General features: G+C 36.2%; 2 protein-coding genes across 5 annotated transcripts; one reads left to right on the top strand and one right to left on the bottom strand.

Annotated features, from left to right (window-relative positions):
- Positions 1-92: 92 nt before the first annotated feature.
- On the bottom strand, positions 93-6,736 carry cdr2b (cerebellar degeneration-related protein 2b). 2 transcript variants are annotated; one of them, XM_058793786.1, is made up of 5 exons: positions 6,467-6,736; positions 5,844-5,956; positions 4,233-4,381; positions 3,999-4,160; positions 93-985 (listed from the first exon to the last, which is right to left on the bottom strand). In XM_058793786.1, the coding sequence occupies exons 1-5, from the start codon at positions 6,543-6,545 to the stop codon at positions 325-327; spliced, it is 1,164 nt and encodes a 387-aa protein (XP_058649769.1). In that variant the 5' UTR covers positions 6,546-6,736; the 3' UTR covers positions 93-324. The 2 variants fall into 2 exon arrangements, with proteins under 2 accessions (XP_058649769.1, XP_058649770.1); XM_058793787.1 differs by lacking the exon at positions 6,467-6,736 and adding an exon at positions 6,067-6,204.
- A 1,036-nt stretch (positions 6,737-7,772) lies between these two features.
- mettl9 (methyltransferase 9, His-X-His N1-histidine) lies at positions 7,773-13,168 on the top strand. 3 transcript variants are annotated; one of them, XM_058793648.1, is made up of 6 exons: positions 7,773-7,918; positions 8,036-8,197; positions 9,347-9,537; positions 9,623-9,832; positions 10,912-11,096; positions 12,450-13,168. In XM_058793648.1, the coding sequence occupies exons 2-6, from the start codon at positions 8,036-8,038 to the stop codon at positions 12,656-12,658; spliced, it is 957 nt and encodes a 318-aa protein (XP_058649631.1). In that variant the 5' UTR covers positions 7,773-7,918; the 3' UTR covers positions 12,659-13,168. The 3 variants fall into 3 exon arrangements, with proteins under 3 accessions (XP_058649631.1, XP_058649630.1, XP_058649632.1); XM_058793647.1 differs by lacking the exon at positions 7,773-7,918 and having other exon boundaries at positions 8,021-8,197; XM_058793649.1 differs by lacking the exon at positions 7,773-7,918 and having other exon boundaries at positions 8,058-8,197; positions 9,330-9,537.
- The last annotated feature ends 411 nt before the right edge of the window (positions 13,169-13,579 follow it).

Genomic DNA, 13,579 nt, shown 5'->3' with positions numbered 1-13,579 from the left:
ACTTCATAGATTTATGCTAATATCATTTTTTTCTACTGATTATGTGGTAATATATAACCTGGGAAAGTTTTTGTGAGATTCACTCCACTATAAATACACAAAGATTTAATGTTTGCTTCAGAAATCAGGTACAGTACATTTAAGTTTACAGCTTTTTTTTTTTACAGTAACATTTAAAAATATTTACAAAAGTGCTTTATATACACTCACCAGGTAATAAAAGTGGCAATAAAAGCAGACAGGACAGTACCTGGTGTAAACCTGTCATATCAAACCTTCAAGATCTCGATACTAGTTCTACAGCAATAGACGCAGATCAGTGCCTCATTCAACCTGTCCGGGCTTGATCCTGTTCTCCTTCAGGTCCTTTTTGCTCTTTTGGATAAAGGTGAAAATCTCCTGAAACAGGGCCTTGTACTCGGGCTGCTGGGAATCGTTCTGTGTGTTTACCCCCAGTGAGTGTGTGTGCGTTTGGTCAGTTTTTTGCTTCTCTGACATCTCACCCTGGCAGCGGCGCAGCAGCGTGTCGTATTTCTCCTGCAGGGCGGTGTATTGAGCATCCACCTCGTTTAGCAGAGAGATACCATGATGCTTCACTGCAGGCTGCTCGTCACTAAGCAACTGCCTCTCGCTGCTGCAGCGCCGCAGGCCCCGCCCCCTGTGTCCGGCCCCGCCCACTTCATCTTCTGGGAGGAACACGTTATCTTCGCTCGAGCACAAAAGCAGGCGGAGCTCCTGGACTTTAGCCTCCTTCTCGGCCAGGCGCTCCTTGTAGACTCCAAGCAGCGCCGCTTTGGGCTCCAGCTGGCTGAGTTCATGCGCCAGAGCATCAGCTTCCAGCTCAGCCGTCTCTCTCTGAGCTCGCTCTGTGCTCAGCTGCGCCTGCAGGGAATCAACCGAGCGCTTCAGCTCCCAGCACTCGTCGTGTTCCTCACGCTTCAGTGACGAGCGGCTGGTGGAAACAGCGCGCTCATGGGAAAAGTGCCTGAAATACATGCAGTATGGTTAGAAATCAGAGCCGAAGATCGAAATATATGAGAATCCTAATGGTATAAATTCATGTTAAAAACAACAACAGACTGCATTTCACTGAAATCTGGAGTTGTATAGACTACAATATTGTGTACAATGTTTACTTTTTCTGAGGTCAACCAAAAGAGACTTGAAAGTCAATATGAATTGCAGTTCGTATTTCAGAATATTCAATTAGAAAAACTGAAGGATGGGACTTAAAGTAAAGTGTTAAACATAAAGACTCAATCACAAACAACAAAGTCGCAATTGTTAGATATAAAGTCGTAAATTATAAACAATGAAGTCCTGATTGTTAGATATAAAGTCGTAAATTATAAACAATGAAGTCCCGATTGTTAGATATAAAGTCGCAGTTGAAGTTGCAACTATTAGATATAAAGTCACAATTATGAACAATGAAGTCGCAATTGCAAACAATTGTGTAATTGTGAACAAAAAAGTCACAACTGTTAAGATATAAAGTTGCAATTACAAAAAATAACCCTTAATAACCCAAAAGTTGCAGTTGTTAGATGTAAAGTTGCAATTACGAACAATGAAATCACAACTATTATATATAAAGTCGTAATTAAGAACAATGAATCCACAATTGTTATATATAGGCCCGGTTTCGCAGACGGGACTTAGCTTAAGCCAGGACAAGGCCTTAGTTAAATTAAGGTATTTAAGCAGCTTTTATAAAAATGCCTTAGAAGAAAACGTTACAGGTGTGCATCTTGACACAGAACAATGGCAATGACGTATTTTAAGATATGTCAGAGCAAGATATTTTCAGTTGAGACAGCTCAAACATGCATTTTAGTCTGGGACTAGCCTTAAACCTTGTCTGTGAAACCGGAGTATAAAGTCGTAATTCTGAACAATGCAGTCGCAACTTTTAGATATACAGTAAAGTCTCAATTACAAACAATGAAATCGCAATTGTTAGATACAAAGTTGCAATTCTGAACAATTAAGTCACAATTGTTAGATATAAAGCCTCAATTACGAGCAATAAAGCCATAATTGTGAACAAAAAAGTCACAATTGTTAGATATAAACTTGCAATTACAATAAATGAAGTTGCAATTGTTAGATGTAAAGATGTAAATTATAAACAATGAAGTCACAATTGTTAGATATAAAGTCGCAATTACGAACAATGAAGTCACAATTGTTAGATATAAAGTCGCAATTACAAACAATGACGTCACAATTGTTAGATATAGTCGCAATTACGAATGAAGTCGCAATTGTTAGATATAAAGTCGCAATTATGAACAACGACGTCGCAATTGTTAGATATAGTAGCAATTACGAACAATGAAGTCACAATTGTTAGATATAAAGTCGCAATTACAAACAATGAAGTCACAATTGTTAGATATAAAGTCGCAATTACAAACAATGAAGTCGCAATTGTTAGATATAAAGTCGCAGTTATGAACAATGAAGTCACAATTGTTAGATATAAAGTCGCAATTATGAACAATGAAGTCACAATAGTTAGATATAAAGTCGCAATTACGAACAATGAAGTCACAATTGTTAGATATAGTCGCAATTATGAACAATGAAGTCACAATTGTTAGAAATAGTCGCATGATTACTGAACAATGAAGTCACAATTGTTAGATATAAAGTCGCAGTTACGAACAATGAAGTCACAATTGTTAGATATAAAGTCGCAGTTACGAACAATGAAGTCACAATTGTTAGAAATAGTCGCAATTACGAACAATGAAGTCACAATTGTTAGATATAAAGTCGCAATTACGAACAATGAAGTCACAATTGTTAGATATAGTCGCAATTACGAACAATGAAGTCGCAATTGTTAGATATAAAGTCGCAGTTACGAACAATGAAGTCACAATTGTTAGAAATAGTCGCAATTACGAACAATGAAGTCACAATTGTTAGATATAAAGTCGCAATTACGAACAATGAAGTCACAATTGTTAGAAATAGTCGCATGATTACGAACAATGAAGTCACAATTGTTAGATACAAAGTCGCAGTTACGAACAATGAAGTCACAATTGTTAGATATAAAGTCGCAGTTACGAACAATGAAGTCACAATTGTTAGATACAAAGTCGCAGTTACGAACAATGAAGTCACAATTGTTAGATATAAAGTCGCAGTTATGAACAATGAAGTCGCAATTGTTATATATAGTCGCAATTACGAACAATGAAGTCGCAATTGTTAGATATAGTCGCAATTACGAACAATGAAGTCACAATTGTTAGATATAAAGTCGCAGTTACGAACAATGAAGTCACAATTGTTAGATACAAAGTCGCAGTTACGAACAATGAAGTCACAATTGTTAGATATAAAGTCGCAGTTATGAACAATGAAGTCACAATTGTTATATATAGTCGCAATTCTACGAACAATGAAGTCACAATTGTTAGATATAGTCGCAATTACTGAACAATGAAGTCACAATTGTTAGATATAAAGTCGCAGTTCTGAACAATGAAGTCACAATAGTTAGATATAAAGTCGCAGTTACGAACAATGAAGTCACAATAGTTAGATATATAGTCGCAATTACGAACAATGAAGTCGCAATTGTTAGATATAAAGTTCTGAAATATAAAATTTGCAATTGCAAGAAATAAAGTTGCAAGTGTGAGATGTCAGAATTATGAGAAATAACACTGCAAAATTGTGAAATCAGACTTATTTTCTTAGAGCGCATGTAACACAATATATGTTTTCCTTTTCTTGCATCAAACAACCCTGTCCGTGTCACCTCCAGCAGATTAAGCGGATTCTGGCAGGAATATAAATGTGTGGGAAGGAAGTTCTGCTAAGCCTGACACCTAAGAATGAGAAGAAGCTAATTAGTTTCTTTGCTAATCCACTTGACCGTGACCGTTTAAAGGCCACTAGTTTCACGTACTTAACCTACTGTAGCACAAAACACCGTGTGGGTTTAAAATGTGCAGAAATGTATTGCAGAAACCTACTCGTGTAACTGACAGTTATCTCTGCAGCATGTGAGACCCTGAACACTATCAGGATCACGATCACTGGACCGGGTCTGTTCGGCATAAACCAGCTGCAGCTTCTGCGTGTCTCTCTGGAGCTCCTCCACCTGAGTCTGCAGCCCTTCTACCGTCTCTGTGAGCCTGCCGTCAGGAAACACGCCATTTAAAGCATTTTAACCTTGGCGTGATGCATCTGCATTTCTGAAGCCTTACCCTTCGATCTTCATCTGAGCCGCTCTGTTCTCCAGCACCAGCCTTTGGTTTTTCAGCTCCAGGTCTTGTGCGGTCGAATCCAGCTGCTCGTAGAGTTTAGCGTGCTGATCGTTCACCGACCTCAGCATATCCACCTGTTTAGAAAGATACTGAACAAAGGAGGAAGAAACAATAGACTTATTAACTCTAACAAGTTCAGATACCCTTGTCTGTCTTATTTGCATAAAGGCTTTTCCTCAGTTATTCTTAGCAAAATGTAAATCTAAGATATACATAAGTTTTACTGCCTTTTAAGAGAAGTCATAGCTATAGTTTCATTCATTTAAACTGTTTAACCATTATGGAGGCACTAATGGCTATCAGTTGTGCTTTGCAAACATTGACACTAAGTTAAAATCTGGCACAATATCTAAAATATTAGGCAATGCATTCTCTATTTATGGCCTTTAGATACAGTGCATCTAGATATCCGTCTGTTTCTGTGAGTATTGTATTTTAAAATGGTTTATCACTGCATGGAACAGACAACGATTTATACAACCATAAAATCAACTGATTATACAGAGAATGTAGATGGAGGAACTATTCAAAGAACCATGTCAATAAAAGACTGCTTTTCTGTGCATGTGGTTTTTGTTTACTCAGAACAGAGATAGATGCATGTAATCCGGATTACGTAATCAGACTCCAAAAACGAAGTACTCGTAATTAGATTAGATTTTAATATACTCGTCAGACTAAAGTTACTTTTTTATTGATTACATGATTAGATATTATCCAAACAACAGAAAATAAATGATACATAATTCTTCCTTTTCATCTTTTAAACGTTCCTTTCTAAAATAGCCTATACTGCTTATAAACATTATGAAAGTCTTCCAGTTTTGTGGACATTCACGCAAAAGCAGTCATTAGTCAGATGGCTATAATTACACAGAAAACCGAGAGGCCTCACAGCATTTGGCCACTGAATTTACAAAAATTGTTTCAATTAAGAATTGTTTCAACATTGCAACACTAATTTATTTTTATTGTATTTATCACTCAGTGGTTATTTAACCATGTATATGTCTTTAGAAGGCTTTCAAAAACATTAAAATGCACAAATTCATCTTTTTTACATGTAATTCCCTACCTTTTTCGTCAGCTAAACCTCTTTCACCTAATATATTTACTTGAAGCACCCCTGAGATTTTAAGATAATAAGTTAATAATTAAGTAACACGTTTGCATGTTCACTGTTAATGGTCACATGGCATGCAGGTAAACAAACATACTATTTCATCTTTTTTAGTAAGTGTTTTATTTCAGTCGTTGCTATTTTAAAATTATGTATTTAATTTTACACAAATTATTAGATTTTCATTAAACTCACAAACTCCCTGCAGTTCCTTCACGAGTCCCAGTTTGGAAAACTGACAAAATGTCAAATGCATTCATTTTGTTAATAACAATGAATGGAATAGACATTTTTTACTATCAGTATGGTACAAGATTATCCTATTTAAATCACTGTGACAAACCAGTTAGGTCAAAAATAATCTAATAGATAGATAGATAGATAGATAGATAGATAGATAGATAGATAGATAGATAGATAGATGGCAGCACCTCTATCTCCTGCATCTGTTCCTGGTTGGTGATGTACATCTGTTGGAGAGTCTCTTCTAAGTCTCCGTTCTGCTCCAGTAAATTTTTACCCAATTCGGCGGCCAAATGAAGATCTGCGTGAAGAAGACGAGGAGAACATCTCATGAGCAACCAAAACTGAAGGCAAAAAACACTCAAAATGATTTTGAACCATTTTAATTGACAATTTTTAATTTATGCATACAAGTATTTGTAAATCTAGTTGATGTTGCAATCATTTGGGCATCAGGTTATCTCTGTCACTGAAGAGTGGTGTTTAGTAACTTCTCTTCTCCTTTTACTTCATAACTCAGGAAACTGATAACCAGTTCATTACAAAGCTGATTTCACTCTTTTAATGGTGAGTATAATGTCATATCATCCTGTGAGGATGTGGTGGAGAGTCAAGCACACACACAACACACTTCCTTTCATTATCAATGCTGCTTTCATGAACAAATTACATTTATCTTCGAATAAGCTACTTTCTCAATAAATATATTGTTCTCAAAATAAGCCAGTCTAGAGCTCGTCTACCACCTTTTTCATTTAAAAAGTGTTATTAACTTGTACTTTTACAGAAGGTCATATAAAGACTAACTCACCGTGTTCCAGATCTTGATGATCGTACCATGGTTCTTCTTCTTTTATATCAAATTCTCCTTCTATAATATCTGTGAGCATCTTTAATCAGTCGAGCAGAACTACTGACCCTCTAGTTTTTATGTTAAACTCTAATTTCGAAATGTTTAACGCTACTTAATGTCCTTATGATCTATTTATTTTAATAGTTGAAAATGATTTCTCTGAGACGTATCGTGTGTATAACGACCGTCTCTGCATTATAATCTGAGTCTGGACTGTGTGCGCGCACGAGGTGGAACTCGCTGTGTGAACGCGCCTGTTATCTGCAGGTGCGCGCAGTGTACAGTCTAACCTACATACAATCTCTGTAGATCTTTTTTTTTTTTTTTCCTTCTGTACACTATATCTGAACGACTTTAGGTTGCTTTAAAAGTTAGAAGTTAAAAAGTTAAAATATAGTTCAGTAGTCTACAGTTCGGACAGAAATGGAGCAGTACAGTCCAAAACATATGATAATACAATTGCATTCATGATAAATGCATTGCATTTATTTTAACTATTGGTAGTTTAACTATCTGGGTGCCATTAGCATGTAACTTCCCATTCCACATATTTAACTATTTAAAAAATGTGCTGGGCAATCACAGGTAATTTTATCTTATTTTTTAATTTTTTAATTTTATTTAAAATTTTTTTACAAGATTTCTGAGCAGAAGATGGATGCATTTTTCTCAGTCAATTCATCTTTAAAAAGCATTTTTAAAAACATATAAATTCCTTCGTTTTACCCCTCAAGAATGTGTTTGTTTTTAAGAAATAGTTTCAAATTCAAATAATTGATATTTGTGACAAAATAAATCATCAAAAATCATCATTTATGCAGGTGTATTTAAAAAAACAACAACAACACAAAGCCATTTTAACATACAATTTAATTTATTAAACAGTAAGATAAATGATGGACCAAACAGAACTGAATAAAATGTGGTTTAACATTTATTATTATTATCATTATTAATTTTTTTAAGGGAAAAAAACAGTTTAGTAACTGGAATGAAATTGGGTAATAGTATTGAACACTAGCAGGAATTTGTGTGTGTGTGTGTGTGTGTGTGTACTCACTAAGTACAGTATACTGGTAAAATATATATAGGACAGTTTATGTTTCAAACATTAGAGCTCATATAAAACAATTAAACAAATCTGAACTGTATGCATTTATGCAGATGCAATAAAACGCTATAAATTGATATCCTGTTCATTTTGCCCCTTTTATTTCTCCACTAACATGCGCCGCCTGGCGGTAACATCGGATATGAGCGGTCACGTGTTTTGTCGGGCTCTTTTAAATGTAACACACTCAGGAAGTGAACTTTTTTTCGAAGGGACTCGGCTGATTTGTGCCAAATGTGTTTGCCGTTCAGATTATGCATAACAAAGATGTGTGCGTGTAAACAGCACCACACCTTCAGGTTAGTTAGTTAGTTTGTTTATTTGCGTGCTGTATTTAATTGGGGTCCGGGGATCGTATTTCTTGAGTAGTATCGCTCGTTGCAGTCACGCTGTCTGTCGCTATGTGTCATCCACAGATGAGGACGCTGATCTTCGTCTCTTGGCTGCTGTTTTATGTGTCTTTTTTACTGGGGATGAGAAGGATGTGGACCGGACAGTACGTTCGCAGTCCGCTGGCTCGAGCTCTGATCATGAACATGGTGACTGAGACGGACTCACCTGGACACGAAGCCCAGAAGGTGAGCGAGTGATGCTTCCCGACGTTTAGCTGGTTATTACTGTTGCACGAGCACAGAGTGCTTTCGAACACGAATTTATGGTTAAACTGTTTTTTTTTTCACTTGGTAATGCAATATGCTCAAACATTTACCACCATGATGTGAATATGTATATTTTTTTAGTACCGTATGTATATGAAAATACCATACTATTACTGACATGATTGCGTTTATTGAAAGTACCGTGATAGTTATTGGTACTGTGGTGTTGGCATTTGAAAACACCACTGTTTGGTTGCATTTACTCTAAGAAAAAGTACCATGTTTTTGGACGCGAGATCTTGATTTTGTACATTTTACCTTTAGCATTGCTTTAAATCCATTGGAATTCCATGCATATGTTAATTATAATTACAATAGTGTTTATCAAAATACTATGGTATTGCCATATGAAAGCATTACTGTTGTGCTTGCTTTTACATTACTAAAATGTACCATGGGATTAGCATGTAAACGTATCCATGCAATAACATATGTGACCCTGGACCACAAAACCGGTCTTAAGTGTCAATTTTTCGAAATTGAGATTTATGCATCACCTGAAAGCTGAATAAATAAGCTTTCCATTGATGTATGGTTTGTTAGGATCGGACAAAATCTGGAATCTGAGGGTGCGAAAAAATCAAAATATTGAGAAAATCGCCTTTAAAGTTGTCCAAATGAATTCTTAACAATGCATATTACTAATCAAAAATGATGTTTTAATATACTTACAGTAGTAAATTTACAAAATATCGTCATGGAACATGATCTTTACTTAATATCTTAATGATTTTTGGCATAAAAGAAAAATTTATAATTTTGACCCATACAATGTATTTTTGGCTATTGCTACAAATATACCCCAGCGACTTAAGACTGCTTTTGTGGTCCAGGGTCACATATGGCAACTGTGGTAACCATTCAATACCACAGCATTCATCAGAATACCATGGTAATACCATTTGAAATGATCACTACTGCAGTTGCATTTACTCTAAGAAAAAGTACCGTGGCATGCTTGAAATGAGTGCAGTAGCATGTAAATGTTATCGATCGAGAATACAGACCAAAGGAACTTCTTATTGCAAAGGAACTAGCTGTTGTTGTATAGTGTGGATGTGTTTGCAGTGGTACCACTGCTGTCCGGACATGCTCGGAGAAGAGGTGCGTGCTCAGTTCGTTCAGAGTCACCTGGATGAGGAGACGCAGGCTTTCCTCCGCCAAAGCGTGGAGAAATCCGGCTGGCTCTTCATGCAGCTCTACCACTCGCTCTTCTCCACCATCTTCAGCCCCGTCGTGTCTCGAACCTCCATCAACGGGTAACCACCCCTGAGTCTCTCACAGGCTTCAGCGCTGCTGCTGATGAGCGGCTCCTCATGGCCTCCTGTCCTGTCCTGTCCACAGCTTTCTGGGCCGCGGCTCCATGTTTGTGTTCTCGAAGGACCAGTTTCAGCGTCTTCTCCGGATCGAGCCGGAATGGAAAGGGCAGAGGATGCTGGATCTGGGAGCCGGTGACGGAGGCGTGACAGAAGTGATGGGCCATCACTTTCACGAGGTGTTTGCCACAGAAGTCTCCACACCAATGAAGTGGCATCTCCAGAGAAAGAATTACAGGTACACACACCTCCTGCATCAGTAGAAATTAGGGATGCACTGAATGTTCGCGGCCGAAAAGAGCAAAAAAAAAAAAGCTGTTTTGGTGTTCTGCCAAATAAGTGACCAAATAAATTGTACCGAACAATGACGGGATGCAATCATCACTAATGCAGCAAACATGTCACAGTGTGGAAGCATTTATAACTAAAAATCATCACAAGCGCCTTCAACAAGAGACTGTTTAGTACTGCGTGAGACGAGGAGGTGGTTGTTGCTGGTTACTGTATGATGATTGAAATTGTGAAATAGGCTTAAACTATTAGTAAATAAACCGCAGAATGTTATGTTCTCTAATACACGCACGAATTGCATGTATTCTGACTTGTCAGGGTTCAAAGTCCAAAGCACGAGGAAAATCTGCACTGAAACCAGTTTTACAAGGCATGTGACGATGCATCTTCCCAAATTCTTAATGAGAATCATTTATAAATCTGCTGTTGGCAACAACAAAAAAGCACTGAGGACTTCCTGCAGGTTTCCGCCAAAATAAAAGCTCCATGAGTATTCGTAAATGTTAGTGTTGTAATTTTACTGTTGTTCTGAAAAATACAATTAAAAAGTTAGACAATCATAATGAAAATAACATTCATGCGTAGTGTTCAAATTGCGATCTGTAATGTTTTAAAAGAAGTCTATTCTGCTCAGCAAGGCTGCGTTTATTTGTACAGTAAAAAATATAGGGTCTCAGAAATGGCCAAAAAAACAATCTACTTGCTAAATTTAAGTTAAACTATGATTTGTTTGGATAATATCTGCTGGTATGTTAAAACATGCTCAGTGTCAAGTAAATATTTATTTATTTGAAAAGCAAGACAAAACGGTACAAAGCACATTTTGGCAGTTTAATTTATGTAATGGTGAAAACATTTGTAAAAAAAAAGATTTTTGGGGGGGGGACGTGAAAAACCGTATTCAGCCTTCGGCCCAGTGTTTCATTTTGTTTGGCTTCGGCCAAGAATTTTCATTTGGTGCATCCTTACTGGAAATGCTAATAAACTGAGGAGATTGTGAGCCTGTGCTTGACTTTGGATCTCCAGCTTGCTGGGAATCGATGAGTGGCACCAAACGGGCTTCCAGTACGATCTGATCAGCTGCCTGAACCTGCTGGACCGCTGCGACGAGCCGCTGCAGCTGCTGCAGGACATCAGGAGATCGCTGCTGCCGCACACGGGACGCCTCGTCTTAGCGGCTGTGCTGCCCTTTCAGCCGTATGTAGAGCTGGGTAAGATGATCGCTGCAACCACAACTACTGAGCAATTCATGAGTCTCTGCTGCTAGATGCTTTATTATAGATTAGCACACTTACAGAGCTAACATCCTGTAAGAAGAAATGCTCAAGATTTGACTTGTCAGTGAAATCAGTATTTCATGTTTTTATTTATTTTTTTCATGTTTTCTTTGTTTACATTTCATTTTTTTATTATTAAATAATTAATTAATTTATTTATGTGTTGCCAGCTTAACACCATATTTGTGACCCTGGACCACAAAACCAGTCTTAAGTGTCAATTTTTCGAAATTGAGATGTATACATCATCTAAAAGCTGAATAAATAATCTTTCCGTTGATGTATGGTTTGTTAGGATCGGACAATATTTGGCTGAGATATAACTATTTGAAAATCTGGAATCTGAGGGTGCAAAAAAATCAAAATATTGAGAAAACGCCTTTAAAGTTGTTCAAATGAAGTTCTTAGCAATGCATATTAATAATCAAAAATGAAGTTTTTATACATTTACGGTAAGAAATTTACAAAATATCTTCATGGAACATGATCTTTACTTAATATCCTAATGATTTTTGGCATAAAATAAAAATTGATAATTTTGACCCATACTTTTGACCCATATTTTTGGCTGTTGCTACAAATATACCCCAGCGACTTAAGACTGGTTTTGTGGTCCAGGGTCACATTTTGTCTTTTGTAATTTCTTAAAATGTAATGTGACTTGTCATAGCACTTGCTTATTATTGCTCTTTTGTTGATTCCGATTGCTTCTGTTGTCCTCATTTGTAACTCGCTTTGGATTAAAGCGTCTGCTAAATGACTAAATCTGATTTTAATGTGTTTATTCAAAAATTTATTCCATTATTAAAATGCATTATACATACAATAAAACTCATTTTAATTCAGAAATAATTTAAACTTTTTTTTTTTTTTTTTTTTAAAGAGACAAGTTTAGAATTTTAGATTTTTTTTTATTTATTTAGATTTTTGAAAAGAAAACCTTACATATTTTGGTATGATTTCTTCTGGTTTCTTAGAAAGCAAAATGGTTAACTTTTGTTAAAATATTATTAAAGTTGGAAAAAAACATTCGTGCAGCAGATTAAAGTCATGCATCTGATAGAGGAGAACCCTTTATTTTATCAAGAGTGATTAATTATCATTCTAAAAAGAATAAATGCTTATTTAATTCATAATTATGAATAATTGCATGAATAAGGAAAATAAAGAATAATTATATATAATACAACATTTTTAAAGATTTTCTTTCTTTTTTTTTTTTTTGCTATTGCTATTAACATTCTTGTTTCTGGTTTAATTAGTGACTTTATTCTATTGTATTTTAAGGCGGGACCTGGGTGCGACCCAAGGAACACATCAAGGTGGAGGGCAAGACGTGGGAGGAGCAGGTGACGCACATGAGCACAGACGTGTTCCTGAAGGTGGGGTTCGAGGTGGAGGCCGTCACTCGCCTGCCGTATCTGTGTGAAGGAGACATGTACAAGGACTACTACGTGCTAGATGACGCCGTCTTCGTGCTGAAACCTCAGGAATGAAAGGGCTCAGTTTAAGATGAACGATGTTTCTTGTCTGTTACTTCTCAGGAAAATGAAATCTTTGAGAAACAAATGATTATATCTTATTGCAACTAACGAACAGTACTGTAATTGTACTACAGGTGTAGTACAGCTGGAGTGAGGCGTTCCCTGTAGGGGAAACATTAATAAAATATCATATCTAATAGAACATATTAGCTTTGTCAATAGAGAGGTAGCTATTAAACTCAATCTCCTTCTGTGCCTCCCATTATGTTTTCTGCATTTGTAGTGATGTAGGAGTTGTCAGAAACATCTTAGGACCAATGTAAGACCATTGTTTTCTAAATGAGTAAATAAAATGATGTTTATTGTTGAGTGCACAACACGTGTCTCAACATACTTGTATGTAGGTAACAGTTAATTACAGAATGTGATGTTCTGTTTGTAGACCTTTTTAATTTTGTAAATCAAGTATTCTCTGGTACGGATTATGTTTACTGTGCAATAAATCTATGTTTGTTCTCAGTATTTGGTTTCAGCTTTTGTTTGTGATGTAATCTTGACGGTATACATGATGATGAGATGAGCAGAATCTTTTGTTAATCTTCTATATCCTTGTTTTAATATGTTAATACGACAAATTAACTTATTAAAATGAAAGACGAAAGCTAATTTAAATAAAGCTTTTAACAGAGAGAGATTATTCTGCTTTCAAAAATGTATTCTAAAAATCTTTATTTATTTTTTGGAATACTAAACAAGCCAGTATTTCATGAGCTTCTGGCTTGATCCTGGCCTCAAATGATAAACTTTCCCTCTAGTACACATTCATAAAAACAATGGAGTTAAAAATCAAATAAATAGCATTATGATGGAAATGAGAAGTGACAGAGATGCACATTTCTGGCAAAGCAATGGAATGACAATTGCACATAATAT

The sequence above is a fragment of the Onychostoma macrolepis genome, chromosome 12 (genome assembly GCF_012432095.1).
Source record: "Onychostoma macrolepis isolate SWU-2019 chromosome 12, ASM1243209v1, whole genome shotgun sequence".
In the NCBI taxonomy this organism is placed as follows: domain Eukaryota; kingdom Metazoa; phylum Chordata; class Actinopteri; order Cypriniformes; family Cyprinidae; genus Onychostoma; species Onychostoma macrolepis.
Note: the sequence above shows the minus strand (reverse complement) of the source record. Positions and strands in the feature narration are given on the sequence as shown.